Source organism: Girardinichthys multiradiatus, chromosome 7 (assembly GCF_021462225.1).
Source record: "Girardinichthys multiradiatus isolate DD_20200921_A chromosome 7, DD_fGirMul_XY1, whole genome shotgun sequence".
Taxonomy (NCBI): Eukaryota; Metazoa; Chordata; class Actinopteri; order Cyprinodontiformes; family Goodeidae; genus Girardinichthys; species Girardinichthys multiradiatus.
The window spans coordinates 27,714,494-27,736,281 of NC_061800.1; the positions used below are offsets into that span (position 1 = coordinate 27,714,494).

At 39.4% G+C, this 21,788-nt stretch overlaps 1 protein-coding gene across 20 annotated transcripts in view; it reads right to left on the reverse strand.

Moving 5' to 3' along the window:
• Nucleotides 1-220: 220 nt before the first annotated feature.
• LOC124871059 (dedicator of cytokinesis protein 9-like) overlaps nt 221-21,788 on the reverse strand; it is a 125,740-nt gene continuing 104,172 nt past the window's right edge. For 5 of the 20 annotated variants that reach the window (XM_047370006.1, XM_047370002.1, XM_047370004.1 and 2 more), the window contains 21 exons: nt 18,966-19,080; nt 18,795-18,861; nt 18,657-18,704; nt 16,497-16,633; nt 13,134-13,249; nt 12,914-13,051; nt 12,632-12,814; nt 10,202-10,315; nt 9,266-9,481; nt 9,073-9,130; nt 8,859-8,965; nt 7,655-7,777; nt 7,433-7,546; nt 7,240-7,245; nt 5,709-5,738; nt 5,019-5,165; nt 4,634-4,844; nt 3,740-3,930; nt 3,547-3,647; nt 3,333-3,471; nt 221-1,260 (listed from right to left, as the gene is read on the reverse strand). In XM_047370006.1, the coding sequence (XP_047225962.1) occupies nt 1,135-1,260; nt 3,333-3,471; nt 3,547-3,647; nt 3,740-3,930; nt 4,634-4,844; nt 5,019-5,165; nt 5,709-5,738; nt 7,240-7,245; nt 7,433-7,546; nt 7,655-7,777; nt 8,859-8,965; nt 9,073-9,130; nt 9,266-9,481; nt 10,202-10,315; nt 12,632-12,814; nt 12,914-13,051; nt 13,134-13,249; nt 16,497-16,633; nt 18,657-18,704; nt 18,795-18,861; nt 18,966-19,080 (2,487 nt within the window). In that variant the 3' untranslated portion in view covers nt 221-1,134. Of the gene's footprint in view, nt 1,261-3,128; nt 3,137-3,332; nt 3,472-3,546; nt 3,648-3,739; nt 3,931-4,633; nt 4,845-5,018; nt 5,166-5,708; nt 5,739-7,239; nt 7,246-7,432; nt 7,547-7,654; nt 7,778-8,858; nt 8,966-9,072; nt 9,131-9,265; nt 9,482-10,201; nt 10,316-12,631; nt 12,815-12,913; nt 13,052-13,133; nt 13,250-16,192; nt 16,237-16,496; nt 16,634-18,656; nt 18,705-18,794; nt 18,862-18,965; nt 19,081-21,788 lie in introns of all 20 variants that reach the window. The other 15 variants (XM_047370021.1, XM_047370010.1, XM_047370022.1 and 12 more) reach the window with 7 other exon arrangements.

Sequence of the window (21,788 nt, forward strand, 5' to 3'; positions counted from 1 at the left end):
CTCCAGATGGTTTTGGTGTAAAACAAAGAAGGGATATGTGGGGAAAGTGCCATAGGCCCCCTGTTAAGTATGGTGGAGGATCTGTGATACTGTGGGCTTGTTTTTGTTCCAAAGGCCCTTGGAAGCTAGTTAGAGCATTGCATCGCATCATGAAAAGCGGAAATTTTGTAGAGGGTGCTGCAAAACAATATTTTAATAAATAAAGACATGTAAGCGCATGTGCAAAGAAATGAGTGCTTTTAATTAAGATAAGCATTAGGGAATATCTCTGTTTACAGCAGAACAGTGACTGGTGTTAAATACTTTAAAAAATGCTGCTCAAATTTAAGACATTTTTTATTAAACAATAAAAAAGTAAATCATAAAACAATATAAGCTTCATATTTCTTCCACAGTAGGCATAGTGTCTTCTCCCATACCTCATCGCTTTGGCAAAAAGGTGAACATAATCTTTACAGTGTTTGATTGCCACACAGCAAGATGCTTTGCAAATATTGCACACAGTCCTTTTTATGTACATCAATAAACAACTTGGAATATACTTTTTGTTTGCAATGGCTTTAAATATAAAAAAAACTCCTATTCAAAACAGATTTTATGCCAACATATTTCAGAAGAGTTTTGCAAAAAAAGAAGCCTTTTCTGAAAATGTAACTTCATGTCCAGAGAGATGAGCATCGATGTTTGCAGCATATATTTATCAAGACATCAGTACAGTGGCTTATAAAAGTGGAATACTGTACATAAAAACACTAAACATAATAAAAAAAGGACAACAATGGGCTGTCAGGAAAGGATGATGTAGTGACATGCATGTTTTAAAAATCCCAACAGATATGTCTCCATGGAAAACAGTGCTCAGTCTTTAAGAGAAACAGGTGAGACACAATACATCTCATCAAAAAGTATGTTTTTCTTAATCTATAACGCAGGTTTAAAGTCTCTGTTGCACAGTTAGTTTTCTTGTTAGGCCGTTGCCTCTTGTACGTCCACCCTGAGCACAGAGAGTCACAAACTGTGTTTGTCTGAGTGTACCAGAGTGAGAGTTATCTGCGGTCCCAGCATCTTCTCTGTAAGATGACCGACCCAATCTGGCCTCAATGGTGCCCATTCAGGTCTACGTCCAGAATCTGTTCATATCACTGAGGCTGAGTGGGGGATGCCCTGGATGGTGACAGAGGTTGGCGTGCCACTGATGGCGTTGAAAATGTGAAGCGAGTCTGGGAGGACACTCTTCATGCCGTCTTCCACAGGAGTGATCTGTTGGAAAAGGGACAATTAGATCAAAAAAGGAAAGCTCAAAATAAAAGCCAACAGATTTCAAATGGTTAAACCTCAGACGTAACCAAAGCTGCATCAGCGGTGTTATTTACAGAGCCATTTACATTACCACCAAATGGTTCATATTGTGACCATGACTAGTAACTATCACAGGCCATGCACATTATTTTGTTGATCTAACAAACTTGGGCTCTCTTTGGAAATATAAGCCCTTTTCATCATTTAAAATGATGTTAATAGTAAAAGGGGAAGACTGTATTGGCTGCTACACCTTCCTATCTGTGTCATGTGACCTTCTCTTTACGTTGTTTATTTAGCAAATAACCTGGATCCGGATGCATCTAGAACCTTAAGTTAATTGGGACACAATCCGACTGCTCACGTTGGGCTAAAATATTGCTATACCTCTGGCGAGCAGTAGGTAACATGGTGGCTCGGATGTCTATAACACTTTCTGTTTGGTGCCGGAGATCCGGGGTTTGAACCGCAGGAGAATCTTACAATTGTTTTTATATGTTGGATATTTTATGGGTAATAGGCCCATTTTAGGAGTTTACTGCTAGTTTTGTTCGAAAATAATCTCTGGGATTCTGTTTCAGATACCAACGAGGAGAAACAGCTTTTATTCACCTGTTGCTGGTCTCAGGTCTGAGCTGCCTGCAGCCTACACCTACCATGCCGTGAAAAGTTTTCTATTGTATTTCATCAAATTTCTGTTGAGCGAGAGAGGTGCAGCACTCTTAAAACACATGAAAAGCTGATTAGGTTTCAGTTCATTTTACCTTTGCTCCCCATGGCTTTAAACTGAACTCAAGCTGAAATGAAGCAACATTTATTTCCAAATCAGACTGTGGTGCACGGGGTGAATTGGATTAAACTAATTCATAGATGAAGGAGGGTGGGACTAAAATCTGTCAATTATTTCTAATATTTGTTTTTTGGTTGCTAGTTTAAAATAATTTTTACGAGAATTAATAGAGATTTATCAGCATACAAGGAGCAAACAGATTTAGTTCAATCAAAACATGGGTTGCTCCTACCTGCATTGGTTATTCTTAAATGACCCAGATTTGTATTTGAGCCAAAAAAAAGTCTGTTAGGGACACATACTGTTAACATCTCAAATGTTTATTCAACATTTTTTGTTAAGCGCTAAAGCCCCACTTTCACTGTAAATCTCATACTGCAATTGTGAGATGTGTGATGACTGAAGGATAGTTTAATAAACTAAGGTGCAAGTCAGTAGTATCTGCACAAAAACACATGCTGTACATGCAACCATACATTCTGCACACGCATGCATGAAAAGGCGCCAGCAAGCCAAAATAAAAAAAAACAAATATCCACTGTTGGTCTAGCTAGCACCCCGAGCAGTGGAGGACCAAGTCGGTTTTAAATGTGGGCTTTTGAAGCAGTTGAAGCAAACGTAACATTTTGGAAAACTGATGAGAAAACCTGTGAAATTTCTTGGCTCTTGCTTCACAGAGTACAGTGGAAACAGATTAGTAGCTAACATAGGTTTGTGGGACAAACACTTGATTTATAATAAAAAACATTTTCTTGACAGCTTAAATGATACCAAGTTATTATTTTGCACAGCAGAAATCTGCTTTACGTGTAAGAAAGACTTATGTGTAGCTGATTCCCTATTTACTGCAGACATGTAAAGATATTGCAGTTTATGATCTGATAACTGTGAGGCTCAGGGTCAAGGACCTGAGTTTTGTATAACTGTGTTAAAGGCAAGACTTATTACTAATTTAACCCTTTAAACTCGAATGGTGTTTGTCTAGCTAGACCAACAATTAACAGTTCAATAATTTGCATACTGATGCTTCTTGGATTACCATCAATTCTGCTCATGTCAGCACAAAGAAAAAACAGAGAATGTTATCAGGGAGTGCTTTATCGCTCCATAAAACAATATAAATGGCCCTATGAATAATTTGCTTTCCACAGATTGCTTCAGAGACAGATTAAAAGGTGTAACATTTTTACGTTAAATTCACTTGAAACAACAGCAGCAATAGGAGGAGCAGCTCTGAGCTTACCTGCTCGTGCATGATGATGGAGAGCTCTCTGGTCAGGTCTCTGTAGTTTGCTTTCATCTCATCGTGGTACTCCTGCTGGTCCTCTTTGATCAGCCGCTCGTTAATGCCCAAGCCGTGGCCACAGGCCTCCACAAAATGCCTGCTTATAAAAACATTGTAAGCATATGCTGAAGAGAGATTACGTGAAGCTAACAGTAGGACCCTCACACCTCACCTAAAGACCTCTTTTAGCAGCTTGACCTTGTTATCTGGATACTTCTTGGCACTCGAGTCGTCCAGAAAAGCTCTGGCGTATGCAAGTGGTCCTGCATTTACCTGTGGCAGAGGGTGTAATTTTTCTCATTATGTTATACTTTAATTTTTCTAGGTGCATGTTTTTGTATTTTGACAAGACCCAAAGTGGGCACCTGGACACTAATGCTGCCCTGCAGCTTGAGCTGCAGGCGGATCATGTCCACCTCGCTGGAGGAGCACAGCTGGTTGATCTCTGCCACTTTTTTGCTCATCTCGTCGATGGCCACCTCGATGGGGCTCAGATCAGTATGGTGTTGGTACATCACTGCGATACGCTTCTTCACATAAGGAAAACAGTGTGTTGCTGCAGGAAGAAGATAACAAAAATGTGAAAAGCTTGCAACAAAGTGGACTGATTGGTTTTCTCAGTTTTACAGCTCAGCATCCCTCTACATGTAGACTGTGCATCGAATGGAAGTCCCAGTACATTGCAGATAAGACTAAACTTTAGGACCTTTTGCACCATAAAGCAATATAGCTGACATGGGTTTAAGATGTTTACATGTTAAGGAGCTGATATGTTCAAAAGATTATCAAGAGCTTCCATTCATAAACAGGAACATTCTGCTGACTGATGCAATGAGTGATCGACCGATGGGAAATGTGCTCCGTGTGTTGATAAACAGACTCAGGTAAGCAGGAATGTGAAATGTGTCAAACGTTTAGGATCAACTGAAAAAATGTCACTCAATAGACAAAAGATTAACGACGTAGGTTTATCTGACGACATTCTTTGCGAACTAATTATCAAACAAGCAATAAACAACAAAGGTTTTTTTAGATGATCTTTTTCTGTAATAAAATAAATCTTTGTTAGGATAGACCAGTGCAAAGCAGCACATAACTGTGAAGTGGAAGGAAACTGAAAAGTGTGGCGCGTTTTTGGATTCATTAACCCGAAGTAAACCCTATTTAAGAAATTGAAGATTTCTCTTTAAGAAAAGACAAACCAAAAAAAACATTAACTAAATTACCACTAATACATAAATGTAAAGAGGGTAGTTTACTGGTCAGTATAGTCCTGCGTTTGCATTGTTCCTCAACTCCGCCCTGCTTTTTGCCAGATATTGTGAAAGGCATCTCGAATACAAATCGCCGGATGTTGTGGCTTCTTTCAAACTCCGTCTTCCTGTCAGCCAGCTCTTTCTCATCCAGGTATGGAGTCACGTGGGTCACTTGGATATACGCGTACTTGGAGTCCAGGTCTTTGGGGTTGATCTAAAGAGAAAACAAATCATTTCAAGACTTCAACTGCTGCTACACTGCAGCACCAATCAAACGGCCAACGGTTGAAATCGACCAACGATATCCAGGTCTAATGCCTTCTCTTTCGTTTTCCTGGTCACTAATTGGATCAAAATGAAAAAAGAGAAAAAATGCACAGAATCTCACCCGCCCAGAATCCTGAATCATCCTCACATTCTCCTGTCCAAACTTGTCAGAGTACAACTTCAGGAGCCTCTGGGAGATCTCAGACAGGGGCGTGAACTTGGGTTCTTTGTAGATGTACTCCTTACCATCTTCATCTTCAAAGAAGCCCTAAAAAAGTTGAAATACTCTAAAAAGTCAGCTTAAATAAGTACAAATGCTGGGTTAATCTACTAAGAAGGGAAGCACATCAATCTAGGTATAAATAGTGAGTAGGAGGCATTATGACACTGATGGAAAGACTCAGCTTTGATCTGAACAATCTTAAATACACAATGGACCATCTAAGCTCCAAGAACCAGAGGTGAATCTCTAGTTTTAGTTTTTTGGTTTAATATCTAAAGGAGATACATGGATGTCACTATATCACACTACAATTTAAAGCACGTTAATGTGTTATTCATCAACTGTAAAAGGTAAAAAGTCCTGTGGAATGAAGGGCGAAGCCATGCGTTTACACAGCAGGAGCCAAACCCTGCGATTAGCTTTTTAAAGGGGTTTCCTACTCTGATTTGTACAAAACTGTGGTTCACAGCAGGAGTTAAAGGGCTTAAACATAAGCACTGCACAGGAAACCACACTGCAGACTGCATTAGTGAGGCAGCACAACACCGAAGCAGCCTAAAACACACTGCAGCTGTCATACTAATTTACCTCAGCCTCTGAGTCAGTAAACTGGTACTGCTACAGGAGTGTGAACAACACAAAAGAATAAAATCATTGTTATTCAATAACTACAATACCCACGTGCACATTAGATGAAGCTGTGCTACTAGAATAAATGGCCAGAAGGACTAATATTCTTATTATTTATTAAAGAACACAGCAGGCGTCAAACACACTCAGAAAACATCACTAAAGACGACAAACAAGGTCAGTACTGAAACCTCACTAAAATTGCAACACAAGCAGAAACACTGAAATGAAGGTTGAAGTGAATGAGTGCCATGCAACACGTCCTTCAAACAGAGATAGGCAGTGTTGGCTGACTGTTAGTTATTCTGTGCCAACTCAACCATGTATTTTAGTTTCTTCAAATATAACTTCATTATCACATTATTAAGCAATGCAGTTGTTTAGCAAGGCTACACATTATAGCTAAATCTGTGAGGTTACTGCAACATATGTCTGGAAAATGTGATCATTATTGCAACGGAATGCTCAATTTTACAGTGAAAAGTGAATTTTAATCAATGAAATACAGACCAATGAAATATTTGGCCAGTTGCACTGATTCTCACTGCCCCCGATGCCCACATCTGATTTGGTTAATAGTGGCTGTAATGCTAAAACACATGCAGTGTTTGGAGCATGACAGAAAAAAGAAAGGAGTCAAACCATAACTCACTTTCTATCCAAGGTCTGCAACACAAGTATTATATGTCATTGGAATAGTGTAATATGAAGAAACGTTTACATGGGGGCAACTCTGCACATAAAATACACCAGCATTCACTTCTCTCTGTTCTGAAGGTTTGAAAAAAAAAGGGAAAAGGTTAAATTAGTCCTGGGCACATTACTGGTTAAAGGTATACCAAGATTTTAAACAATGATGGTTTCAAAACTGCTCAAATTTCCTGTTGCACAGTTCCTACGGTTTAAAGACTTTTTAATGTGATGCTGGTGAAAACGCTGGAGGGACCATAGTTTAATGCAGCTGTATGGTGCATGGAGTAACGATGCACTGGCTCTCACCCATGTCTTTCTGTTCACTTCTAGTCAGCTGGCTGCAATACTTTTCCCTCACTAATGAAAGTTTTCAATTTTGGAAACATTTCTGGTCACAAAAACAAAATACAACCACTCTGGGCGTGGAAACTAAAGGACCACCACCCGCCACTGTTATCAAGTTAAAACTACAATTAGCAAGCTGGGCAGCTTGGTGTTACTAATGTTACTGCAGAAGAAAGCCGACTATGTTGAATTGCATTGATTTGAATATAATTTCTGGATAGGAGTTGTTACGAACTGGCACAATATGAACAAACAAAACTGAAAATGATTTAATTAGCCAGCTTATTTTATGTTAGGAAACAACACATTAAAACGTGAGCTGACACAGAATAATACATAGCTTAATTTAAAGCAGCAAGCAGTGTTTGACAAGTGCAAACGGATTAAAGCAGCACAAACACCACAGACTAAGACTCTCTGACAAATCAAGAAGGTCTCCTGTATGACTTACCGCTGCCTTCAAAGAGGATAAAAAAGCAGAGAAGTAGGGTCATAAAATGTTGCTGCTTGCTCCTAAAATATTCAACAGCTTGTGCTTTTTAGTCAGGTTTTAATGATTTAAAGTCACACTTCCAAGCAATATGTACACCAAATGTTACCCTAGTGGACAGAACATGTTACTGCAGTTTGAAAACTGAATTTACCTGGCCAAAGAAAGCCACTCTGAAGTATGTCCCCAGCAGCCTCTTGCCTGTATGCATTACCTCCGTCACTTTGCTGTATGCGCGATGCAGAGTGTCATACAAATGGGCCAGTTTCTGTACAAAGTGAAACAGCAGAGCTTCAGAACATGCTGGAAGTTAAATTAAGACCAAATTAATCTGGTTAGCACCATGCGCCCCTAACGAAGAGAACAGAAAGTGTACCTCAAAGTCCCTGCGCTTCTCATAAATTGGAATTATGAGTTTATAGATGTCTGAAATGAGCTCATAGCGCTCGGCTTTCCACAAGCCATCTGCACACTCCTCCAAAAGCTCCATTAAAACATCCTGAGTGGATGGCAAATAGGGAAAATAATACATGAGAGAGAGCCTAGTTACAGAGTTTGAGGACACACTACTACAGTCTGATCATAAGAACCTGAAATGGAACAGTGCTTCTAATTCAAGATATTAAAAGTGGACAGACAGGCACATGAACATTTTAACATTTGATTTGATTTGAGCTCTAAATGTCACACAAACATTGTGACTATATTATAATGTTAAAGCAAAAAGTATTATACTACCAGCAACACAAAACATTAAACCAAAATGTAATTTGTCATGCCAACATGATGTTATACAGACTGGCCTGTGCAACCTTTCAAGCTTTTATTTTATGGAAATGATGTGACAAATTATTGGTCTATTAACCCTGTTTGTTGTAGCCCTGACTTCCAAAGTATGTAGAATTGAAAGAAATATAAATAGAATACAATAATATAGCATTATTGAAAATGAAACGTCATGTCTTAACAAGAATTACTTGTATAAATAAAGGAGAAATAAAATTAAAAAAAAGAAAAGTTGTTCATCTAAAATGGTCAAAGACAAAAGTAATTGGTAGTTGTAAAATAAAAGAGATGTTAAAAAATAGAACACAATTAATTAGAAAAAATAACATCTAAGATAATGTTGCAAAAAAATGTGCGATTAATTTTGTAAAGATTGAAATGATTGTATTGATTTATGTTTGTTTTCTTATGTTTCTGAATATGTGTATTCATGTATTTACTTCTTGTTTATTGCACATTAGAAGTTTCATGAGTGAAATGTTTGCTCTGTTTTTCCATTAAAAAGAAAAGTTGTATAATGTAACAGAATTTTGACCGTAAAGTGTAATGCACTCCTGGCAACTTGTGCAGCTGATTAGCTCAGCAGGATTCAATTCATGTACATGTTCATTCCTGTTAATCCCAACAAATCTGCGACTGAATTATTAATTAGCATTTGCAATGAGGTGTAGGCCAAATCTAAGCATTGTTAGCTCTTGTAGATAATTGAGATGGTTCCTCTCAATTTAACAATCCTCACTGGATAGGAACAATAAGGCACAAAATACATACCATAAGAAAAAAAATTGTTTTACCTCATTAAAATGCACATCCTGCATCCCGACGTCCTCCATCATTGCTCCTTCTTCATCAATGTTTGGAGTTACAACCCGGAAAGCTGAACAGCCCTGCTTAAACATTCCTGCATAAAACAGGAGAGGGGGTGATAGTTTAAGTAAAAACCTTCTGATGACAAATACAAAAAATTGTTTGGATATAAAAGATTTCCATCAGAAATGAGTGAAGCACCTTTTCTCCTGAGGTATTCTGCCACGAGGGCTGCAACATGAACATAACACATGGCCGCCTGGGAACCAAAACAGTAATTACAATCAGAATCATAAAGTGGAAAACCAATAATCAATCACCATATGTCCCAGTCTTAGAGATCAACACAAAGCAACCAATGAGCCACCAAACAGACAGGTGTCTAATTACAGACCTCTGATAGGTCTCCGTTCTTCACATGGATCCGCGCCATGCTGTCTAGCCAGGTCTTTCGCAGCTCAGGTGTGCTGGCATACGACTTGGCGAGGCTGTACTGCAGGTCCACCAGCATCTCTGGATCTCTCTCATGCTCCTTCATCTGAGCTGTGGCCATCAAAACCGTCCTGATGCGTTTGGTCAGGTCCTTCACATCTGACGGGAAAGCTGTGTGCTGTTGATCAGGATGGAGTTCAGCCAAATCAACATTAGCATAATATTTATGTTTTTAATCATTTATTTACAATCCCTTAAAAAGTACTGAGAATAATTCTTGAACTTGCCATATTTTGTTACGTTTCAACCACAAACTTCAGAGCGTTTTATAGCAATTTTTGCATAATTGCTAAGAAGGAAAATAATACATGGCTTTCAAACGTTTTTACAACATAAAATCAGAAAGGAATGATTTGCACTTGTATTCATTCCTCCCCTTTTACTCTGATGCTCCTAAAAAAAAATCAAATGCCTTTAGAAGTAAGCTATGCAGCAAACTGAATACACCTGTATGTATTACTGCTGCGAAGGCCTCAGAGGTTTGCTGTAGAACATTAATGAACAAAGTGCATCATGACAGCTCAGAGATATATTTGTGGAGAGGTTTACAGCAACATTACCAGTCACATTAAAATTAATGTTCTTGGTCTCATGACACATGGTAGTTGCAAGATCATGGTGTGGGGTTGCTAAATATAAATACACATCACACTTTTCTGATTTTTGTTTGTTAAAAATCTTGATCGTTTTCTTTCCATTTTATAATTATGCGCTGCTGTGTTTTATGCTAAATGCCATTAAAACCCTCTCAACTTTGACCACACCATCTCCACAGGTCAAACTTTTTCAAGGCAATTTAAGACTTAATGTTATTAATTTTTGTAATAAAGCTCCTCACCTTGATAGTTCTATCACTGTTGGCACAATTGTTGATTATTGACAAAGACTGCTGGAAGCGGGTGCTCCCAATACCGATCACATCGGCTATCAACTGACTGACAGCAATCACCACCTAAACCAGAAAAACATGGTTGTAAAAGCAGGTCAGCCATTGAGATTTACAGAATGTAGAGTTATGTGAAAACATCACAGAAAACCAGGAAAATTAGCAGTAATAAGCTCTTTTAGCTTCACCAGTATAGTTATTTAACTGAAATAGCTGGAAGAAAGATTCTTTCTATTGCAGCAACCAAATTAAAATGTAGATATAAACAGGCTTTATGTTAGAACCTTTTTGCAAATATTAAAGTCTCATACAGCTGACAGGACAATATTATGTACAGAGCTTCAGAGCAAAATCAAACAGGCCTAAGATTATATATTGTAAAAAAAAAACATATATATATATATATATATATATATATATACATATATATATATATATACACACAGGGGTTGGACAATAAAACTGAAACACCTGTCATTTTAGTGTGGGAGGTTTCATGGCTAAATTGGACCAGCCTGGTAGCCAGTCTTCATTGATTGCACATTGCACCAGTAAGAGCAGAGTGTGAAGGTTAAATTAGCTCCACCAGTATCACGTAGTGACCTGGCCACTATCCTGCAAGAAGAATGGCTTAAAATCCTTCTGACCACTGTGCACGACTTGTATATGTCATTCCCAAGACGAATTGAGGCTGTATTGGCCGCAAAAGGAGGCCCTACACCATACTAAGAAATTATTGTGGTCTAAAACCAGGTGTTTCAGTTTCATTGTCCAACCCCTGTACAGGTCCTTCTCAAAATATTAGCATATTGTGATAAAGTTCATTATTTTCCATAATGTCATGATGAAAATTTAACATTCCTATATTTTAGATTCATTGCACACTAACTGAAATATTTCAGGTCTTTTATTGTCTTAATACGGATGATTTTGGCATACAGCTCATGAAAACCCAAAATTCCTATCTCACAAAATTAGCATATCATTAAAAGGGTCTCTAAACGAGCTATGAACCTAATCATCTGAATCAATGAGTTAACTCTAAACACCTGCAAAAGATTCCTGAGGCCTTTAAAACTCCCAGCCTGGTTCATCACTCAAAACCCCAATCATGGGTAAGACTGCCGACCTGACTGCTGTCCAGAAGGCCACTATTGACACCCTCAAGCAAGAGGGTAAGACACAGAAAGACATTTCTGTACGAATAGGCTGTTCCCAGAGTGCTGTATCAAGGCACCTCAGTGGGAAGTCTGTGGGAAGGAAAAAGTGTGACAGAAAACGCTGCACAACGAGAAGAGGTGACCGGACCCTGAGGAAGATTGTGGAGAAGGGCCGATTCCAGACCTTGGGGGACCTGCGGAAGCAGTGGACTGAGTCTGGAGTAGAAACATCCAGAGCCACCGTGCACAGGCGTGTGCAGGAAATGGGCTACAGGTGCCGCATTCCCCAGACCTGGGCTACAGAGAAGCAGCACTGGACTGTTGCTCAGTGGTCCAAAGTACTTTTTTTGGATGAAAGCAAATTCTGCATGTCATTCAGAAATCAAGGTGCCAGAGTCTGGAGGAAGACTGGGGAGAAGGAAATGCCAAAATGCCAGAAGTCCAGTGTCAAGTAGCCACAGTCAGTGATGGTCTGGGGTGCCTTGTCAGCTGCTGGTGTTGGTCCACTGTGTTTTATCAAGGGCAAGGTCAATGCAGCTAGCTATCAGGAGATTTTGGAGCACTTCATGCTTCCATCTACTGAAAAGCTTTATGGAGATGAAGATTTCATTTTTCAGCACGACCTGGCACCTGCTCACAGTGACAAAACCACTGGTAAATGGTTTACTGACCATGGTATCACTGTGCTCAATTGGCCTGCCAACTCTCCTGACCTGAACCCCATAGAGAATCTGTGGGATATTGTGAAGAGAACGTTGAGAGACTCAAGACCCAACACTCTGGATGAGCTAAAGGCCGCTATCGAAGCATCCTGGGCCTCCATAAGACCTCAGCAGTGCCACAGGCTGATTGCCTCCATGCCACGCCGCATTGAAGCAGTCATTTCTGCCAAAGGATTCCCGACCAAGTATTGAGTGCATAACTGTACATGATTATTTGAAGGTTGACGTTTTTTGTATTAAAAACACTTTTCTTTTATTGGTCGGATGAAATATGCTAATTTTGTGAGATAGGAATTTTGGGTTTTCATGAGCTGTATGCCAAAATCATCCGTATTAAGACAATAAAAGACCTGAAATATTTCAGTTAGTGTGCAATGAATCTAAAATATAGGAATGTTAAATTTTCACCATGGCATTATGGAAAATAATTAACTTTATCACAATATGCTAATATTTTGAGAAGGACCAGTATATTCAGCTTGTCAGAAAAGCTGTCTCACCTGCAGGTGTGTCCTGACAAAGGACTTGCGACTTGTGTAGTCAAAGTTGCTCTTCATGAGAAAATACAGTAGGTGGGCTGCGTCGCTGCGAATGGAGCTCAGCTTGGAGTTGCAGCATTTCAGGATCTCATAGCAAAAGGCTGCGCACATATCCGCACGCCCTTCAAAAAAAGTGCACTGAAACTACAGAGGGAGGGGTAAAACACCAGTTTACCTTCTGCTATTATTTTTGGTCAAAACGAACAGAATATCATTAAGTACGGCACCAAATGTTCTTCAGACCTTGTAGATAAAAGTGCGCAGTGATGTGAAGACCTGCTTCAGGGCTGTTTCTGACTGATTGATGCGCAGGAAGCAGAGATGGACATCGAACACCTTCTTCATCAGTGGACAGTGACCGTGGTCAGAGCATAGCTGTGCCTGTGTGGAAACAAGGAATGATCGGTAATTCTGATGAGCAGATAATCCATCTCCTCAGCGCCCAGCAGGTGTTAGATGATACCTTGAAACCCATGATGAAGATACTGAGAGTGTCCAGGACTGTTAGGCACACTTCAGTGGCAATGTTGGCCTCCAGGAGCGACTGATTCAACACATCCGCATCAGAGTGACTGTAGGCTGAAAGGACATCACAAAAGACTTTAGTTCTTTCATGCCCTTTATGTAACATCTGTCAAGAAATGCTATTTACATCACATGCTGTCATATCTCAGTGTTAAGGCAAAGCTGTTGCTAAAATTGATGGAAGATTTATTTAATAAAGTTGAACATAAAAAGTTTCATTCCAAGCTGAAGCCAAAAATGATTATGCTACTAAGAAATGGTTTTGGTTTAGATGACTGGCGACAATTTGGTGAGGGGCACCAACTTCTGTGGGGATGTTGTATTTACTAGTGATTCACACAGGGGGTTTATTCGAATAATTGTAATGGTGAGCAATCAATTGAAATGGCTAAGCCATTAAAAAAGCTATGTGGGTCTACTAGAAGATATAAAAATAAAAATACTTTTGACATTGTACATGTGGTGCTACGGATCAGACCCCTTGCAGACTATATGTTGGTTTAAGGGGAATTCACGATTATAGTCAAGGTGACATACAGTGTGTATTCCATTAGTACCTGTTGATGCATATTCTACAAATACTAAGAATCACTGGAAGCACTTTGCTGCCATCGGGTCGCTGGTTGTAGGCCCAAACATGCCTACTTTTGCAAATTTACATACTAAATATCAATATTTATATTCTGTAGTTCATTCTTAACTGGTGGAGCCTGACCCAAAGGAAGGTTAACAATGAATCAATGGAAACTCATCTATTCACCCTCCTTACAGCAAGCGGCAGTAATGTCCTATAATTATAGTTAATGGTGATTTTGTTCTCACCATATGCTAGTTTAGCATAGCTAAATGCAGGTGCGACGCAGACTATATGAGATACTATTTTAATGAGAAATAAAGGGATGATGAATGGACATCTATGGGATCAACACTGAAATCATCATGTTGCTTAACAACATAGAGACTCAACTGAAATCCTCCTACAATTCAGCACCACCTATATATGTGAGGCTGTCTTCTCAGGCCCAGTTCAGCCACAAACAAAACCCTGAAACAGACTGGATAGGGAACATGATATCGGGGTTGCAGTGTCTACTATAACTCCAGACATTCTGGCTATTATCTGGAGCAAAAAACATGCTCAACTGCTCCATTAATTACTACAATATTCAGGTTTATGATGTTCGCGCTAGTGCCCGACGTTGAATTTAGTGCTGCTAAAGTTTCTTCATGGAACAATATTTTTCAGAACTTAGCTACTGATAGGTAGCCAGAGATAAACTTAATGGGGATAAAAAATGGTTGTTGCTAATTGTCATGTCAGCCTTGGGACGAACACTTGGATCTAATAAACTGAATTGGGTCCCGCCTTGCTATTAAGCCTGACCAATTGAGAACTGCTGTTATAGACTGTCTGCGACATATTATCAATTTAGAATCTGTGGGTGAAAAGTCAACGCTGGGGGCCACACCTTGGAGCGTCAGCCGGCAGCCAGATGCCGTCCATGTGGATTATTTAATACAAAATATTGGGGCCTATTTTTTTTTAATGCGATGTGCGTTTCCATAAAAGCTGAGCCCAACAACTTTATGAAGGAAAATCATTTTAGCCGCCTCTATCCAGGATCTTGTTCTTTCAGCCTTGATCCTTATCTCATAGCCATAGGTGAGCCAGAAATTCAAGAGCTTCGCTTTTTGACTCAGCTCTTTCTTCATCAACTTGGAGAGAGCAGTTTTGCTTTTTGGCATTTGAAAGCCATGGCATCAGGTACTGACTCTTAACCCCACTGCTTCACACTCAGCTATGAAATGTTCCTGCGCACTCTGAAGGTCATGGCTTGAAGATGGCTACCGAGCCATATTATCTGAAAAAAGGCTTGACCGCTTATTGAGATCTTGTTTATTAGTGCCACTAGCAGGATTGGGGACAAGGGCCAGGCCTGGCCCAAGGGACAAGCTCAACGTTGTGTCAAGAATGCAGGCGAACCTCTTGCTTTGGTTAAACAAGGACTCGTTAGCCCTTAAAAGCAACCCTGGCACCCCCAACTTAGAGTATGCAAAATATTTTTTGATTTATAATAATTATGGTTACAGACTTTCACATTTAAATAGTTAAGAGGATATATTTCCAGCATTGTCAGTGAAAACTATTTTTATTCATTTATTTATGCTTACAAACTACCATAAGGGCTTTCGTTTTGGGTCAGGTCAGCTCTTCGCCATTTCGAGCTTTTGCAGTTTTGGTCGATTCATACTTTACTGTGTACAAAATAATGGCATCTGTCACAGGATGTTTTCACACTGACAACGGACAGTTTAAATTAATTTTCTGTGTTTTACTGATGCTCTAACTGGTTATATGACAAATAAATTGTTAGCCTTGAAGCATATTTGCCTAGATCATATTTTGGCAAATATGACAGGTAATTATGCTGTGAGTGTAACAAAACAATAACTACCAGCAGCAGGTCACTTAGTTGTTTTGGTTTGATTAGGGCTTATAATCATATTTTATTTCCGATAATAACACACAACTGATTAAATTATAAGTGAGATTTCAGCATTTATATGACACTTTATCTCCATGGTATTAAACTACTGAACTACAATGAAAAACAGATTTATTTGCCATGATTTGGGCACAAGATTGCAAAATGGTTTGTTTAGAGGTACAAAATGAAATCAGGTAGGGGTAAAATGATACAAAATGGGTCCATTAATGGGCAAAAAGGCAAGTGATCAGAAGCTCTTTTTTAATTTTACCGTTTATTTTGAGGAAAACTGGGTAGTTTATTCAAACAGCATCCAGTTTGGAATGAAACTATTCACATTTTACATGGATTTCTATCCCAAAATGAAATAAAGTCAAGAGCAGATTAGCTGTGCAGAGGATGAGAAGATTTAGAGAGCTAATCTTGAAGTTAAAATATGCATGCTTTATTCTGTTTTAAAATGAACAAAGTGGGCAACGAACATCCTGGCAACCTGTTACATTCTTACCATGTTCTACAGATATTCCAAGTAAACTTGAAATCTTTCTTACACTGAAAACACAGAGAAACTGTATTAAATGATGCCTTTTCATAACAAAGTCCACCTGACTCCCCTCCAATTAACAAAAAGCTGCCTTGATCCAGCTCTAATTGAGTTTACAAATGTTTTCCTAAAACATTTTTCTACTCGACACCTGATGGAGTATAATCAGAGGACGATGAGGAAGATAATGAGAAGCATGAGGGGGGTCAGACTACATGAGGTGAGGAGGGGGAGGGTCCTCTGGTAAAGCATGGTTGATGGCACTTACTGTAGTTAAAAGTGTATGAGTTATCCAGGCTGCTGAGCTGCTGTAAGCGGGCATGCATCATTCCCGCCCTGTTACGGGACACAGGCAGAGTCTGAGACTTCCGCTCATGTGCTACGGATCCTGCCCCATCCTGGTTCCTGATGGGGAAACAGGATATATTAGAGAGAGCACTGGAAGGACCAGTGGGGCCAGAGTTAGTGGAGCAGGCCAAGATGTAGGTGTAAGCAGCACTCAAATGTGCCAGGCGTTTTGCAGATCTTATATTTTAAAGTCAAAATTGTGACTATGAGTGCATGTTTAACATGCAGCCTAGGGTGAAACTTAACACAGCTACAGCATTAACACAGCAAGTTAAAGCTCAAGCCATGCATGAAAAAAATATGAGGTGGTGAGATGGAAAACCAAAACTGTCACAGCACTGCAATGTCTCTTAGAGAAAATATCATGCACTCAGTCTAGGAAAGTAATTTCCACCTTTAGCTTACCCAAGCAGGAGAGGGCAGGAGCCAGCTTTTATATCAGTAAGTTAAACTTGTCAGCATTTGAGTGAATAGAGATAGAAACAGTGATGGCAGGTTAGAGAGAATGAAGGCCTCAGACAATGGAGGCCGAGACAGCCAAATATGAAAAGAGAGAAAGGATGGGTGTTCAGATGCATCTGAATACTGCAAGTACTTATACTAAACAAACATAACAGTCACAGTTTAATTCTAACCTGGACAATCAGAGATACAGAAACAGAAGTTTACATCCACTCATCATGAGCATGATTCTCATGGGAATTTTGAATGATTTGTTTAAGCTCTTTATTTTCAGGTTGGAATAATAAAACATGCACTATGGACGAGCAACTATTGTACTGTTTCTTTTTAGTGTGAAAATGTTATCATGATAAGAATATTTTAAATTTTATCATGACAAAGACAAAATATAATTGATCATGTTTGCAAACCACCAAACTAATTGTATTATTGCAATTCTTACTTGCACTATTTTCCCTCATTCTTGGTTTCATGATAACATCAATATAAATCTGTTAATCAATATGACTAAGGTGCAGTTTTTGTGTGTTGTTAAGCAATAAAATTACAATACTTCAATGAGCTAGTTTCCTCGTGTAACTTTAATGATGATGGGTACGTTTGTATTTTAATATGCAATCTTTTTAAATATTTATTATCATCACTTTTATGGCTTAAGTGATAAATACCACATAATACCATGTTTGTAGCCATCAACAAGCTCCTGGTGTGTTTTGGTGTGGATATTTCACCAATGGCAGAATTGCCAGAGCTCAATTAAACTACTATATTTCCTGTCATCGACTTGACTTCTAAGCATACAACGCAAATTTTAGATCAAGGACATTTCAGAGGCCTAATGTTAGCCAGGTTTATCCATTCAAAAAACCGTTGCCTGAAAGGAAATTAGGATATTAGGGAACAACCACCAAAGTTTATTAGCAGCAAGGGTCAAGCCCGCTATAAAATGAAAGCTGCTTAAACACCAAGACCCTTCAATATCTGCACCTTCAAGCTTGACTGAAATTTGCAGTTGCCCACAAGGACAAGTTAAATGCCTGCTGGAGAAGTGTTTTATGGTCTGAGGAGACAAAGATTGAGACGTTTGGTCCCGATGTAAAGAAGTATGTTTGAAAGTCTCAAACTACGGAGCACTGCACCCGGAAATGGTCCCAAACACACGTTACAACTGGTTTTGGCACAATACACTGGCTTTGGCATGGATGAAGGCATCTGGACTGGCCCTGACAAACACTGTCAAAAATTCTTGAACTATGCTTACAATATGGCTCTATGACAGGAAACCAACCAATTTCAATTAGCTGTACCAAGTGGTCAAATATCCAGCCAGAATTATGTTTGATGTTTCCCTGCAACTTTCTAAGTGGCGTTTATCCAAGGAGGGTATATATTTAAGCCTGTATGTATATTTTTGTGTGATCATAGATTCCACAATGAATTTAACCTTTTGGAACCAGTTCTTGTTCCAAAAACAAGCTCCAAATTATTAAGAAACTTATGCCAATGATTGTGCATTCTTACACATAAATTCTTATCTGTAAGTGTGGCAGAAAAAAACTAAAGATTTTTGCTCTTCCATGACGAGGTATCAAAAAGCCAAAAAACGTTGTAACATTACCTTGCAATGTATCTTTTCCCCATGTATCTGAACTGATAGAGGCACACTCTGAAGAAAGGGAGAGAAAATCAATCATTACACATTTGTATTAGCACTTACAACACCAAAATGTTGTAACAGCAATAACAAGCATCTCACTCTATTAAAGTAAAGAAATCCATCAGTTCAGCAGATGAAGCCTTGTTCCAGTATGCGAATAGAGCATCTGGAGGGAATAAAGACTGAAACTGTAGAGACAGCTTGTTTTCTCATGCATTTAAAACACAGAAAGGGCTGCTTGTTTCAATCAGAGATTTGCTGTGTTTTTACCTTCAGACATGCTTTTAAGCACGTGCAAGAAACACATGAGGAGGCTTTTAATCTCTGCCTGGTCCAGTTTATCACATCGCATCAGGGCGCTTCCCAGGGTTGAGGCAGGTTGGTTCTGAGAGGAGGAGGCACAGAGTGGTTGAGTAGTGACAGACCAATAATGAAATCCTTTTCACAGACATGGCAATTTCTCCTTTAAATGTATCAGGACAAGCCAAACCAAACAGTCATATAGTAACGGTTTTTAATATGGGAGAAATGGGTCTTCGCCCAGGATGCCGCTGTGTCATGGGGTGGTGCAAGCCTAAAAAAAGTATCTCTCAGTTGTGTCCCAAATAAGTTTGCTATTGCTCATTGGTATGTTTAGAAAAAAGGTGTGCCCACCCCCCTGTGTTGTCCAAAGTGTAATGCTGGCTAATGCTTACGATGGTATCTACAGGTCCTTCTCAAAATATTAGCATATTGTGATAAAGTTCATTATTTTCCATAATGTCATGATGAAAATTTAACATTCATATATTTTAGATTCATTGCACACTAACTGAAATATTTCAGGTCTTTTATTGTCTTAATACGGATGATTTTGGCATACATTTCTGGGGCCTTTAAAACTCCCAGCCTGGTTCATCACTCAAAACCCCAATCATGGGTAAGACTGCCGACCTGACTGCTGTCCAGAAGGCCACTATTGACACCCTCAAGCAAGAGGCTAAGACACAGAAAGAAATTTCTGAACGAATAGGCTGTTCCCAGAGTGCTGTATCAAGGCACCTCAGTGGGAAGTCTGTGGGAAGGAAAAAGTGTGGCAGAAAACGCTGCACAACGAGAAGAGGTGACCGGACCCTGAGGAAGATTGTGGAGAAGGGCCGATTCCAGACCTTGGGGGACCTACGGAAGCAGTAGACTGAGTCTGGAGTAGAAACATCCAGAGCCACAGTGCACAGGCGTGTGCAGGAAATGGGCTACAGGTGCCGCATTCCCCAGGTCAAGCCACTTTTGAACCAGAAACAGCGGCAGAAGCGCCTGACCTGGGCTACAGAGAAGCAGCACTGGACTGTTGCTCAGTGGTTCAAAGTACTTTTTTCGGATGAAAGCAAATTCTGCATGTCATTCAGAAATCAAGGTGCCAGAGTCTGGAGGAAGACTGGGGAGAAGGAAATGCCAAAATGCCAGAAGTCCAGTGTCAAGTACCCACAGTCAGTGATGGTCTGGGGTGCCTTGTCAGCTGCTGGTGTTGGTCCACTGTGTTTTATCAAGGGCAGGGTCAATGCAGCTAGCTATCAGGAGATTTTGGAGTACTTCATGCTTCCATCTGCTGAAAAGCTTTATGGAGATGAAGATTTCATTTTTCAGCACGACCTGGCACCTGCTCACAGTGACAAAACCACTGGTAAATGGTTTACTGACCATGGTATCACTGTGCTCAATTGGCCTGCCAACTCTCCTGACCTGAACCCCATAGAGAATCTGTGGGATATTGTGAAGAGAACGTTGAGAGACTCAAGACCCAACACTCTGGATGAGCTAAAGGCCGCTATCGAAGCATCCTGGGCCTCCATAAGACCTCAGCAGTGCCACAGGTTGATTGCCTCCATGCCACGCCGCATTGAAGCAGTAATTTCTGCCAAAGGATTCCCGACCAAGTATTGAGTGCATAACTGTACATGATTATTTGAAGGTTGACGTTTTTTGTATTAAAAACACTTTTCTTTTATTGGTCGGATGAAATATGCTAATTTTGTGAGATAGGAATTTTGGGTTTTCATGAGCTGTATGCCACAATCATCCGTATTAAACAATAAAAGACCTGAAATATTTCAGTTAGTGTGCAATGAATCTAAAATATGTGAATGTTAAATTTTCATCATTACATTATGGAAAATAATGAACTTTATCACAATATGCTAATATTTTGAGAAGGACCTGTATATGAGGTCTGTAAAAAAATTATTTAAGAATCTGGACTGAACTTAATCATCTATAGTTCAAAATAATATACAATGTTCTAAAATACCTGGACTGATCAAACGTTAAATGGATAATTCTCCGAAGAAAATTTATCTTTTTTGCAATCCAGTTTGAGATGCATGATATTTTTAATCTTTTAGGGAAAACACAAAAATACATTCATGTTTTTTCTGGCAACAAGACAACCTTAAATTGGAATAACCGGGTCAAACCTGGATTGAGGTAAAAAAAACAAAACAGGATGGGTTCGTAAATTATATAAAGAAATCCAAGTTACTCAAAAAAAAAAAAAAACTAGTAAGGAGGAGCTCACCCTCCTTGCATGCATTAGTTAAGCCCACTGAGGATTGCATGTTTGGATCCTCTGGCTCAGTAATGGTTAACAGATTTTCGTGGGTTTTGGGTGTACATATTAAGCCTCCTACTTGGCAAATTAAGCTGGACTCACTAAAGTCTATTTATGGTGGTCTGAATCTGATAATGCAGTCCAGTCTAAGCAGGCAAAGTTGGGGGAGTGAGACTGGGGAGTTTTGGGCCGTCGTCACAAATAAACTAAGCTGAATTTGAGTCCCTACATTTCCAGACTAAATTGGGTTTCCAAGTAAACTTCTGTTTTACATCAATTGTTTTTGCAGTCCCATCATTTGATGCTGACACATGTTGCATTAAACATAGAAAACACATTTTAAACTGATTTATTGCACGGTTATGGCATAGTTAGGATATATGCTCTCACTGCCAGGGATAAAGCAGTCAACCTGCAGAAATAGTCCTATTAGCTAAGATGCTGCATGCTTTTACTGGAAAATGTGGTTTTAAACAAACACAATTTCTCCCAGCTGAGTTAGAGAGCAG